Source organism: Squalius cephalus (assembly GCF_949319135.1).
Source record: "Squalius cephalus genome assembly, chromosome: 2".
Classification (NCBI taxonomy): Eukaryota; Metazoa; Chordata; class Actinopteri; order Cypriniformes; family Leuciscidae; genus Squalius; species Squalius cephalus.
In genome coordinates, this window is record NC_137123.1 from 57,886,684 (window position 1) to 57,900,654 (window position 13,971).

General features: G+C 36.4%; 1 protein-coding gene across 1 annotated transcript; it reads left to right on the plus strand.

The window, feature by feature from the left end:
- Positions 1–4,704: 4,704 nt before the first annotated feature.
- arglu1b (arginine and glutamate rich 1b) lies at positions 4,705–13,177 on the plus strand. Its single transcript, XM_079856416.1, has 4 exons — positions 4,705–5,333; positions 7,264–7,489; positions 9,564–9,647; positions 12,212–13,177. Exons 1-4 carry the CDS (start codon positions 4,999–5,001, stop codon positions 12,374–12,376), a joined length of 810 nt encoding a protein of 269 aa, XP_079712542.1. The 5' UTR covers positions 4,705–4,998; the 3' UTR covers positions 12,377–13,177.
- The last annotated feature ends 794 nt before the right edge of the window (positions 13,178–13,971 follow it).

Consider the following 13,971-nt stretch of genomic DNA (forward strand, 5'->3'; position numbering starts at 1 on the left):
CGTCGGTAATTCATTTTACCCTTCACGAATCGGACCTGGATTGGGTACAGTAATGGGATGATGAATGTGGCAACGGGCCGCACCTCGTATTATTGAATATAATACACACGCCCTTCTCTAAATGTCTCGAAAATCATGTAAAAATCGAAGTTGTAACTATTTTAATTTCATTATGGACAGGTTGAAATATTGTCCGGTCTTGAATAGCTCTGTTGCAATGATAGCTCACGGGATCTTTAATTACATGAAATAGGCGCTCATAGCGAGAACCTGACAACACCACAATAGGATATTGGGTTAAAAAAAAAATATATATTCCATATATAAAACTTATCCACACGCATCCATTTTCATCCCAGGTGTGTTTTATGGATTGTTTTAGTTGTGCTTTTCAGAATTGTTTCAGCCAATTAGCTAACAGCATAATTGCCTTGATTAAACTATGAAAAATCCACCTCTGCCTACAAGAATAACTACACCTTGTCGAGCAAAATAAATCAATGTGAAACGCTGCCAGTCGCATTCACTGTTTCAAGTGAACACTTTCACTAAAAGGGATGTTTTACTTAGGACATGTTTTCCCGCAAAGAAAATGTGAGCAGAAGCTCTCGGCTTTTCACTTCAAATCAAAGAAAAAGACAAAAAATATATATTTATTTATTAATAATGATAAAAAAGATCAAACAACTTTTTGTTAATTTCCTCCCATAAAAAGGCTGGGGGCCAAATGTCTAAACTTGTCTTTTCAGATGTTGATTATAGGTTATTACTATTTCTAAAAAAATTCTAAATCTTCCTGTTGGATGTTTGATCACGATACGACGTTCAAATACAAGGTGAGAGTTTCTTGAAGAAAGATGGTGCTTCAACTTCTTTTGTTATTCGTTCTGCTTCAGTGCATTAGCTACATAGTCTAACATTTGCAAAGATTTTACTGTATCGGACATTCAGTTATTTTCATTGTTTAACTTCTGTTTTGCAAAACAGGTTGCTTGAACTTTACTTTGTCATAAAAATAAAAGGCAAAGTTTCAAGAAGTGCAGTTTAGGCACCGGTTCGCAATAGATGTAGCTAAAACGAATTACATTTAAGCGGCATTATTTTTAGCTCACGTCAGCAAATCAGCCGCTATTATTAATGTTGCATACGGGGTTTACATGACGTTGCCATATGGTGTAGGTTAAAATACCTTTATTACTTTAATTATTCTAGACTAATTTAAATATTAGATTGGCATGATTTAATCACAAGCGATCTGCATAAAAGTGACGAAGCCTAATAAGCCAGAGTTAAATGATGGTTGTTGTCCTTATGATTCCATTCCTTATTTTTATTTCATTTTATTCCATTTTTTTTTTTTATTTATTATTATTATTATTTTGTTGCAATTTCACATGCTAATAATTTCATTTTAATCTAGGCCTATAGTTTACTGTGTAGCCCTATAAAAACAGAGGTAATTCATTGAACAACGGGCCAGCTGCATGTGAGCCGAAAGGTGTCGTTTTTTTCCCATCAAGCTGGTTTATATTTTGCAATTACGTGAACGCCTCCCAATGGATGTTCTGTGTAGGGTAGAGTGGGTACAGTCCTTAAGGACTGTAATTTTTTCTGTGAAACAAAAGTCAAATGTGTCTAGAATAGTTATCCTAGTTTTCAGTGACAATGACATAAACCAAGTATGAAAAATGTCCAGTTTTCATGTTATTAGATTTAAAATAAAAATAAAAAATTGTACCAAGGTGGGGTAAAAGGCCCCCACTCTGACAAAGCAATTTGATTAGGCCTATACATTTACAGCAAAATCAGAGTACACGCAGCTTTAGCTTAAAATGAAAAAGACAAGCCAAAATAACAGCAAATTAGATAAATATGATTAATTATTAAAGTAACCATGTTGAAATTCAGCCTATTTGAAAAATATTGTTAGCTGATTCTAATTGGCTAGCTAACTAGCTAGCTAATGCTAACTTGAGGTAATTTTTTAATACAATTCCAAATATTTTTTTATTTTATTCAACCACCTAGTTAGATTACATTTGATGGAAAAACAAAGGATGTGTTGTTCAGAACATGGTAACTACAGTAATTATGATAGTGGGAAGCGATGCCCCCTGGGGGCGTTTTACCCCACAGACTAGATGTTGTCTATGAATTGTCATTCTCAAAATACAATTATATTTTTCTTAAATAACATGTAGGCCTACTCCCTGACGACAGGCCTTACTATTATCATATCATGCATAACTGTGATGATGATGACAACAAAAACTACAACTTTAAAACACCTTTTTTTCTTACTGCTAAAAATTAGATCACTTAACGTGAAAACCTTTTTCTCAGATAGGCGTCGCCAGTAGCCTAAGCTTCACAGCGAATACATTACTTCTACATCACTCTTGTCAACTTAGTTCATAGCAACAAAAAAATGTATCTGGACTCCATCTAATAGCCTATTTATTTAGGGATAAACAGGTGGGGGGATCTGTTGAAGAAAAAAAATTAGACATGATCAAGGCACGAGGATATGCATTTGAAGACTTAGTCAATAAGTAGCAGATAAACGAATAAACCAACAGCAAGTTCTTTGGAATTGCTTTTTAAGTAATGTATTTATCTATTTTTAATAACATAGCCTAGCCCATAGCCTATGTTATAGCATTAATTAAAGAGTTAACCTATTTAAGTCGAGAGGTTTCGGTCGAAAAACGGTTTACGAGGATTAGCCTAGCTATAAACGGTCCACTGCGACAAATGTATCGGACTGAGAGAAGATGGTTGACTGGGACACAAAAAGCAAAACAAACAGAAGTTCTCAATTTCCGAACCTTAATGTCCGAGAAGCGTGATATATCGTCCTTCAACATTGGCATTTGGCGAAACTTGGCTGCCATCTTGTGGTCAAAGGAGTAAAGTCCACATGAAGAGTGTTGCCAGTCCTTGCTGTTGCTGACATTAGCCTATAAGTGTTATAAAATGAAGTAAATATATACTTCTTGTAAACACACTCCATACCAACATCAAGAAAAAGCAACTAAAGGAAATACATATTAATTAATATAGCCTGGCTATGCGTGTGTAGCCTACTTTACTCAACATCATGCTAAATAAAATATAGGCCTACGTTGACAAACTATGTAAAACACATTTTTATATAAATATAAAACAGTTTCCTTACGACATAATCTCTTAAATGAACATATAGCCTACCACCTTGGAGTATTTACACAACATTTGGTTTTGCTCCATCCATGTATCTCATAGGCTACTTGATTACTGACGTAGCGTTTGGGAGGAGTTAAGTCTCATCTTGCAGTGGCTTTATTTGACCAGCAGGTGTCAGGGTAGTGTTGTTTTAGTAGGCTATGTCTTTGACAAAGACCAGGCTCATGTTAGGGACGACATCATCTGAAAATCAATTAAAACGGTTTATACTGACTGATCTTCATAAAGGTGATATGAAGATAGTTCATGTGTAAGTCCAAGAGTCTTTTACAAACATCAAGCTTTGTCTACGTTATACAATTAATGTACAGGCAGCATAAGGAAAAGTGCTTGTAAGAAGGGAAATAAATTAATAATTAAATTGATGATTAAAGTTTTAACACAATTCCCTTCAATAGTTCATTTTAGAATTCTCTAAAGCCGGGTACACACTTTGAGAAGAAATATTGGTATGCTTTTTGTTTTATTTATTAATTTGATCTCAAAAAGCCTGCATATAGGGCTACAATTTGGAAAATTCTTTTTGACATGGATTTAGTTGGAGTTAGCACCTCATTCATGTAAACTTCCCAAATGCAATTAATATCAATATTCGTGCATAGAGAACCTAATTACATGAAAATCTGTCTTTTTACTCCAACTAAAAATGTTATATCTTGAAAAGCAAGCAAAGCACTGATCGAAGCGAACAACTAAGCCCAGGTATTGGTAGTATAATAATAATAATAATGCCTTCTATTATTTTCTTAATGTGTATGATTAAAGGATATCTTACAATTCTCCATCTGCATGCTGTTAGCCTTCAGCCTTTTAATTTTGGCATTTGAGATTAATTAAATATTCTGCTGCTTTTATTAATAATTTATGATATATATATCAGATTGCATCAAGATTGTGCAGGCTATGGTTTCTTATCAATAAAAACAAAGCCTAGTCTTATCCTAATATTATTATAATGGCTGTTTAAAAAAAAAACATTTTAGAACACATAGCCTATGCTATAATATAATTGTGGTGGCTTATAATCAACCTGATATGGTTGATATAGGAATAAACCTACTATACACTAGTCACTACTCCACCTAAACACAGCCAGTATGAATCCATATTTTTTTAGTTATAATGTTACATGTTCAAATTTAAGATCTATCTATCTATCTATCTATCTATCTATCTATCTATCTATCTATCTATCTATCTATCTATCTATCTATCTATCTATCTATCTATCTATCTATCTATCTATCTATCTATCTATCTATCTATCTATCTATCTATCTATCTATCTATCTATCTATCTATCTATCTATCTACTTTACAAAACAAATAGTCGGGAGTGATGACTCAGTGGTGAATCAGTTCATTGAACGAACCGTCCAAATGATTCTCTGAAATGAAACGGGCTTCTCGTTTACGCTCCACGCCAGTTGATGGCAGTAATCGATGTAACCAAGTGTCGATCCTCACAACGTAGGGGGAAAAAAAAATAAGAAATTGCATTCTGGGATCTGAGAACAGCCATCCTCCATCTTGCTTTTTAACCATACAAGATAAATGGTACCGTGCAGTTAAGCAATCACGTTCTTATTAAACAATTTATTTCCAAATAAGAGTTTCGTCTTCAAGATTATTGTCATGCAGTCGGGACTGATTCCTTAAGTGTGTAATTTGGGGCTTGTTTGAAAGACGACCAGGTGCGTGCACTCCTCTATCCGATGCTTTAGAGGTGTTCAGTGTTCTGGTTACTGCTACTGAACTCTAACGGCGTTTGAAATGGGTCGTTCGCGGAGCCGCAGCTCTTCCCGGTCCAAGCACTCAAAAAATAGTAAGCACAGTAAAAAGCGAAGCCGCTCTCGTTCAAGGTCCCGGGACAAAGAGAGAAAGAGGCGCTCAAAGTCCCGAGAGTCCAAAAGGAGTCGGAAGAGAGAGTCGCGCTCTCGTTCCAAATCAAACACGGCCGCGGCTCGCCGGGAAAGGGAGAGAGCCGCCACGCCGCCGGAGAGAATCGATATTTTCGGCAGGGCGATAAGTAAGAGGAGTGCTGTAGACGAAAAGCAGAAGAAAGAGGAAGAAGAGAAGAGAGTCGAAATGGAAAGACAGAGGAGAATGTGAGTAACGTTACCCACACTTTCCAAAACGAAACGCGTCATGACAGCCAGGCTGTAGAGTAGACATCTCCTGAATAATGTGAGCTACACGAAGATACAAAAGTACTTTGGAGGAACCATAAAGTGAAGAAAGCTACCGTGTTTTTGTTGTACATGTATCATCGTATTCTGGGAGTACTATGCAAATACACCAATTTCAGTACAATAGTGTTTACGTGGTAGTATTTTCATGTGGGTTTTCAGGCCACATTTAAAAGTGCCATCAGATACTAAGTTACCACTATCAAGATACTGCCACACATCACATAGTACATTATCTGAATTATATTTACTTTAGTACACCGAGCTTTTGCTAAACATACCATGTTAAAACTGAGGTGCATGCCAAAACAATGACACACTACCATTGAACCATGTTCAAAATAAAACCGTAAAACATTGTATTTTGGGGTTGTGGAGTGATTGAATTCTCAAAATCGTAATTTTTGCTCTAATGTGTAAGTATACACCCATCAATCAGCCAGGCTGGTTATTTAAATGAATCTGACAGAAACTTTGGCTACATAATGGGTCATTTTTAAATATCTTTTCAAAACTGATGGTAATGCATATGTTTGAGTCACGAGCAATGTGTTTAAACATTGTGTTCAGTTGTTAGATAACATTTCAAAGTGTTTAAATTCATTTTTTGACTTTTTATTTCAGGCGGTACAACCAAATAGTTGTACAGTCCAGACATGGAAAGTGTACCAACCTACCCGTACTTGAAATTAGCATTTTTTTACCAGTATTTGAGAGAGTCCTACAAACTTTTCACTCTGCCACAAGGATCAGTCGGGGTCTTCTGGATGTTGCATATAATCATATTTACTAGGGGTGTAACGATACCCTCATGTCAAGATTCGATACATATCACGATTCTGAACGCACAATACGATATTATTGCGATACTCCAAGACATATGATAAAAGGTTAAATTTTATATTACTTTGTGGGTGTTGAAATGAATAGGCTTGGACTTGTTACTGATAACCCAATGCACAGGACGATGGTGACACCAGAATAAAAATATTCATGATTCTGAAGCTGAAAATACAGAATTATTTCAGATGAACAGGCTTGCACTGTCACTGACTAGATACATTTAAAATAATGTAGGCCACTTTTTACTGGTAACATCAGACATTTGGCATTATCAGGACTCATTGTGTTATTATGCATTATAAACATATATATGTTTAATGTAGTACTGATACTAAAACTCACACACAGAGGACAGCTTTAAAACTACAAATATTTATAAAATTTGTTTATATGAAAGGTTACAAAACTAAAATGATGCCATAGTATTTAGTTTTTGATTTTGTTATTAAGACACCATTTTAAATTGTTTTCTTAGTCTGTTCAGTTGTTCAGACAGTTGACATTTTGGGGGTTTAAGATGATAAAACATAAAATAATATGCATTATTTAAATGTAAAAATGAATTCAAACTAAATAGGTTTTATAGAATAAAGTGATATGTCATGCATTTATCTAATTATTTTAAAAGGAAATAATGTCCTTGGACACAATAATGTGCATGTCATGTCATTGAATACATACATAAATAAATAGCCTATTGTCTGAATTTGAACTTTGATTTTGTGTCTTCTAGGGAAGTGTTAGACAACAATATAATCTTAATTATCTGTCATAAAACAAAAATAAGCAGCATTTTGGACTTTAAAAAGCCTATAGAAGTGGACCACTACTGAAAAGCTCACACTTTTAAGTTGTTGATTTTCCATGCACAATGGCAGCTAGCATGTGCATTGCATTTCATGTTGTTTATGTTTACCTGTCCTGCTTCATTTCATAAAAAATCATTTCATAACTAAGTACATTTTCATTTTGTACTACTTACTGACTGTAATCTCTTCTTCCCTAGTCGACAGCAGGAGATCGAGGAGCGGCTCATTGAGGAGGAGACGGCGCGGCGCGTAGAGGAACTTGTGGCCAAACGCGTAGAGGAGGAACTGGAAAAGCGAAAGGATGAGATTGAAAGAGAAGTGCTGCGACGGGTGGAGGAGGCTAAACGCATCATGGAGAAGCAGTTGCTGGAGGAGCTGGAGAAACAGAGACATGCGGAGCTGGCTGCTCAGAAAGCTCGGGAGGTAACTTGCATGTGAACTGGCAGCACAGAATGTATGTGCTTACGAATGCTGGTTAAATGGGTAGGTTCCTGTAGTTTTGTTGGAATTGGATCTGTTTCACACCACACACACACGAAAGCAACAAATATTTAGGCATTCATATTAACTGTGCAATAGGAAATATTCGATATAGTTACTTAGAAATCACGTTATTTTCTGTTTGGATCTGCAGTTTATTTGTGGATAAGCGACCTGTGTGAAGCCTGATGTTGCTTTCTTTGCACACTGTATGAGTGTGTGGTGTAAAACAGGCCTTAAGGCTCTGATATACTCACAGCGAAGTTCTCTTTCATTCTCCGTTTAGGGGTAAAAAGAAGTTTGAAATACCGTTGCAGTGTTAGCGAACATCCCGACGGCGCCCACACTGCTGAGAGCGACGATTAGATGAATATGTAAATATATGCTGCGCACTTTCCATGCAATAACAAAATAAAGGCACAACAAAAATGACAGCTGTGAGAAAACAGCTGCAGTTAAGAAAGCATGTGATCTTAACGACCTGGATATGTTTGCACCAGCTCTGCAATTCGGACTCCAGTAAAGTCACGTCACGTTTATCTATCTTAGGGTGACCATACGTCCTCTTTTTCAAGGACATGTCCGGCCGGGATTGCGAGATCGCCCAAAATATCCGGGATTTGGCTTTTGCTTTCTATCGTCGCCATTTATTTTGTTTACATGCACACCTTTTGATTCAATATGACTGAATTAATTTCCGATTGGTGAATCTGAATGTAGTGTTTACACGAACGCTAAACAAGTGATCGGTTGATGTGCGTTTTAGCATTGCTAAGAAAATTCCTGTGTTTTCGTCTCGGTCGGGATCCGTGTGAAGCAGAATGCATGACCTGCAAAGCTGGCACGTACGTGTCAGTGTCGAATAATGTAATAATGTAAACATAATGAATGGTGACTGTAGAAAGCAAAAGCCGAATCCCGGACATTTTGGGCGATCTCGAAATCCTGGCCAGACATGTCCTGGAAAAACAGGACGTATGGTCACCCTAATCTATCTATCACTTTATTCAACAGATTGCTTTAAAGCAAGCAGCTTTACAGTATCAAGCATGAAAAAACTGTGTCGGTGTCGCTTTCAATTAGAAGTACAACTTCAGTTTCTTCTCAAAAGCAGCTCTCCAATGTTTTAATGTTTTTATTTGCAGACATCAGACCTCAATTTTCCACATCAAAGAAGGCGGAGCCTCAGATTACACCTACCTATTACATAATTGCCACGGACCAATTGTAGTTTGAAGGCGTTTACCAGCTGGAGTGAAAGTTCGCCTTAGCGAGCTGTTCAAAACTCCAAACGAACTACATTTTGGCCTGATTTTGTTAGAAATTACGCTCAGTTTGTTCTTCGATGTCGCTTGAAGTATGTCAGGGTCTTTAGCCTAATTCCTCTCAAAATTAAGTGAAAATTTATTTTATTTTAATCTAATCTTACGCACATCATAGTAGCACTGAGTATGACAGTTGTGTCATACACAGTACTACCATTCTATTATCTTTAATTTCATGTTTCACAGTTTTCTTGAACAAAACAGCTCATGCACAACTCCTGCGAGTTCCATGAGCTTTGGTTGCTATTCGCCTGAACTTCACTATCCCTCTCAGTTGTTTATGAATAGAAGTGATGAAAGTTATTCACGCTTCTGTTGGTCCTATACATCATTTAAGCTGACTGCTCCTCAGACGGCACTTCACTGTGTGGCCTTTTTTCTGAGAGTGATATGTAAGTAGAGAAGTACCAAGAACACAGGTCAGTGGTTTGAAAGAACCTCCCTTGCTGATTGGTGGTACATTGTACTTTAAAAAAAAACAAAAAACGTATTCCCAATATGACCCTGACTCCTCTAGGAACTTTATTCGTGAGTGAAGGACAAGTTTACTGTAGGTTTATCCATGTCTGGTGAGCTGAATGTATCTTTATTATCTACTCATTTATGTGTTTGCTCAAGTTGTGCCACTTATTTTTGTGAATATTTATGATTTCTGCCACTACAACTCACATTAAAGCGGTTTGACTTTGCAGGAGGAAGAGAAGTCAAAGCGTGAAGAACTGGAAAAAATTCTGGTGGAGAACAATCGCAAGATAGCAGATGCTCAAGCTAAACTGGTACGTGTGGTTTTGTCATGTTTCATTTCATATAAAAGTTGAAACAATGGAACAATTCATTGAAAAGTTTAGTTTTTTTTTTAAAGAAATTAAGTTTTATCCAGCATGGATGCATTCAATTGATTAAAAGTGATAGTAAAAACTGCAATATTGCAAAAAATATATATAATTCAAATAAATGCTGCTCTTTTAAACTTCTGTTCATCAAGTAATCTGGGAGAAAAATATCACAGATTCCACGGAAATATTGTGGAGCAGCACAACTGTTTTCAACATTGATAATAATTAGAAATGTTTCACACCAAATCAGCATATTAGAATGATTTCTGAGGGATCATGTGACACTGAAGACAGGAGTAATGATGCTGAAAATTCAGCTTTTCCATCACAGAAATAAATTATATTTTAAACTATATGAAAACAGTTATTTTAAATTGTTATAATATCCCACAGTATTACTGTTTTTACTGCAGTTTTGAATGGTGAGAATAAGAGACTTCATTTAAAAACAAACTTTTGAGAAGTAGTGTATGTGATCGAAATTAAGGGCAGAGGAGCCATTTAGTTAGATATTAACAATCAAACCTTTATGTTATGCTTGCTGCACAAACTTTGAATTTTCAGATAAAGCCTTAAAATCTGTTCTTTGTGTCGAGCACCTTGAATTCTTTCTAACTAGCACTCTATTGGCCTTGCTGTCTTCTCGAATGTACCCTCTTCTGTGGCCATGTGGGACATTAATATTGCATAAGCAACTAGACATGTTTTGTTTTGTGGAGTTCTCCTTCTCAACAGAGCAGTCTTTTAGAAAAAAGGAGATCACAGTTCAGTTTTAGTCCTGATGAGTTTAGTTACAAAACAGAACTTATATAAGGGATCCTCTCAGTTTCAAGCCATAAAGGTCAAGATACACCTGTCAACATGTAAAAGTGAACTAACAGATGCGGTCTTGCAACTGTCCCTTTCAAACAGTTATCACAAAATTCAGTTTGTCATAAACGACTACATATTGCAAATGATATAAGACTCAAAATTAAACCGACTATTGGTAAAGCTCTTTTGTACATTATATCGAACGTCACAGAGCACAGAACGATTGCTTGAAGCTTTTAATTAAAGTGTGGGACTAGTGATTATCAATGCAATATGCATGAATAGTCTAGTCTTGGATGTTTTTAGTATTTTATATCTTTATTTTTTAACAAATGTAACTGCAAAAAAGTATAGCCTATTGCATGAACCATAAACCGAGATGGTCACCATTCCAAGATATGGCGATGCTGTTGACGGTTAGGGATCAGCCAATATTAAATTCGCATTAGCGCTGTCAGGATATCTGATTTTTCACTACACGATTATCATGGCCAAAAGAAGTCACGATAACGATATATTGCGATAGTTATAGAAATCTTGGGGGGAAAAAATGCTATCAGTTAAAATCATCTTAGTTTATTTTTGCATTTTTTTTAAACCATTGTATACAAAAAGAACAATTACACTGAAATAACTTCCTTCTGCGAACTGATGTTGCTTCTTATCACAGAACGAGGCAGAAATTATATCATTTTATAGTATTCTATACAGTGCTAAAGGCTATGTCAATTGGCATTGCATTATAAATGTACATGATCCTGATGAAAATACCCGAGATCGCTTGAAGAACACAGATAAACCATAGGCTGTCGCAGTGGTGTTAACTCTCTTAATGTCTCTATCTGTGTTTTATTCAGCTATAACTTGTGATATCTGAATGTCTTTGTCCATATTACGGCTTTATTACTCGTATGAGTCTCACTTGTGGACTTTCTGTCTGGTGTCGAGGATGAATGAAACATAAATTAGGTGTGAAGAGTTTAGTGCACCACCATGCTCACATCGTCCTTAAAAATGGGTAATGGGTAAAAAAAAAGGGTAAAAATAGAGAAAAATACTGCCGTCTAAAGATATTCTAGATGTTTTTATCTGAATAGGCATACTTTTGGACTAAAAGCCCCAAGGGATGTAAATTTAATAAAACAGAAAGGTGTCAGCAGTTAACAGGTTAATGTAACATTTCCCATTTCAGGACTATTTAGGACTAACTTATTGTCTGTACAGTGGCCAAATCTGCAAGATAACAGAGGCGGAGGTGGGTGAACTGGTTGGTTGTATTGCCCACCTTTGCGCTCAGTGTTGATCGGCAAGTCCTGCAGACTGGGGTGATTGAGTCATTTTGGAGTGCGGGTGGAGTGTCTGTCATATCTGACGACATGCTTTTGCATGGAAGTAGCACACTGTGTCTACTTGTGTTTTATGACAGTTGGCTCCCAGTGTTAAGGTGCAATACTGCCACCTACTGTACGTTGGGATGTCAAACAGATACTGCCGCTGGATTATTAGTATCATATCATATGTGTACTGTTTATTTGAAATATTATGGTTATCGCCAATACTTGTATATTGCATCATCACTAATTAACACTATCAATATTTAATTAAAAAAAAAAATCACGATGATCGTCAATACCAGTATATTGCGCTTGTTAATATTTATCTCCTAATAAACACCTTTTTCTGTCCTGCAGGCAGAGGAACAACTACGAATAGTTGAAGAGCAGAGAAAAATACATGAGGAGCGTATGAAGTTGGAACAAGAGCGACAGAAACAGCAGAAAGAAGAACAGAAGATCATTTTGGGGAAAGGGAAGTCGAGGCCTAAACTGTCTTTCTCTTTCAAGGCCACTGAGTGATGAAAACAATGTGGCCAGGATTCCTCCAGACTTTCTCCAGACCACCTCTCCGTGTGAGGCATTTGTGCTGCAGCACAAGTTCCTCTTCATAGGTCTTGTGTGGTGTGTTTCAAATTCTCAGAACAACGGGAACAATCAGTTTGTCAAATTTCCTTACGGTTTCCCACCCCCCATCCCTGTTTTACCTGTCTGTTTTGTATTACTGACTCCTTGTATAGATAAAACTCCATGTAGTATCTGCAAACACATTTGGTGCATTGCACGGGTAGGGTAAAAAGGACCGGCCTGACCTGCTCTCTTATCCCTAATGCACGTTATGGTTTCCGGTGTCACTAATTCAAGACCTCAACAGATTTTCCTGGCTGATTAGATTGAAGTATTTTTATTTTTTTTAATAGTTTATTCATAGTATAAAGTAATTAGAATGAAAGATTGGCTGGGAAATTGCTTGAACTGGAAGTCCATCCCTCTATTTTGAATGGCACAGACCACTATGATTTAAATGGTAACCAGTCCAACCAAGAAGCATCATAAAACAAGAGTAACCTCCTTTTATCATTTTTACTTACACATTCATAATTGTACATTCGAGAGGTAAGGTGATGCTGTAATAAAGGGTACCTGGTCGTTGCATGTCATTGAGCTTCTTATATGTTAGTGATGAGATGCTTTTAGAGGTGATTGAGTGAAAGGTTGCTGATTGGCCAGAATTTGTGTTTGTGGTCTGGTTAAATATTTGACCCAGTTATCAAGGATATGTCAAGAATCTCCAATAAATCCATTAATGTGTCGTGTTTCTGATATCTATTTGCATATTTGTATTAACTTGTGTAGTAAAAAATAGCAAGTATCTAAAATCAAATAGGATTAAAGGGATAGTTAGCCCACCCAATTCAATTCTGTCATTTACACTTGGAAGTTTCTTTCTTCTGCTGAGCACACACACACACACACACACAAAAGGATATTTTGAATATGGGTAACCAAACATTTGTTCTGCCCCATTGATATATGAAAATCATTCAACTGTGTGGTTACCCATATTCTTCTAAATCTCTTTTGTGTTCAGCAGAAGAAACAAATTAATTCATAGATTGAGTAAATCATGACACAATTTTCATTTTTGGTTGAACTATCCCTTTAATATTCCCTTAATTGTTTAATGCCTACCATCGAGAGAGAAAAAAAAGCATTCGAGATATCAAAGAATCTGGAAGACCTGGGATCAACAAGACTAAGTGGGTTAACATTTTGACGTCAGGATGTCAACACATCACCAAATGCTATCAAATCCGCAGCCTAATTAATAGTTTGTTTGACACCTCTGTTATTTCGGCACAAGCCCAATGCGCAAATACACAATTGATTCACGCTCGAACGCAGACCAGACGATGGAAGTGCAAACGCATCACACCTTAACAACGCTCGACATCCAATTATCTCTTACCTGTTAGTTTTTTCCTTTTGATTATTATCCAAACTCGCAAAGGACAATAAACAAAAGTTGCCCGAACCATCGAACAAATGTTTTGATGTATCTCAGGCATTTAATATTTCAGATACAATGTGCGTAATTTAGGGAAGGCTGATTTTTT

Excerpts from the sequence above, each read along its gene's own strand:
- arglu1b (XM_079856416.1), top strand. The coding sequence starts at position 4,999 with ATGGGTCGTTCGCGGAGCCGCAGCTCTTCCCGGTCCAAGCACTCAAAA. Across the intron at positions 7,490-9,563 it reads CTGCTCAGAAAGCTCGGGAG|GAGGAAGAGAAGTCAAAGCG; the intron begins GTAACTTGCATG and ends TTGACTTTGCAG. Across the intron at positions 9,648-12,211 it reads CAGATGCTCAAGCTAAACTG|GCAGAGGAACAACTACGAAT; the intron begins GTACGTGTGGTT and ends TCTGTCCTGCAG.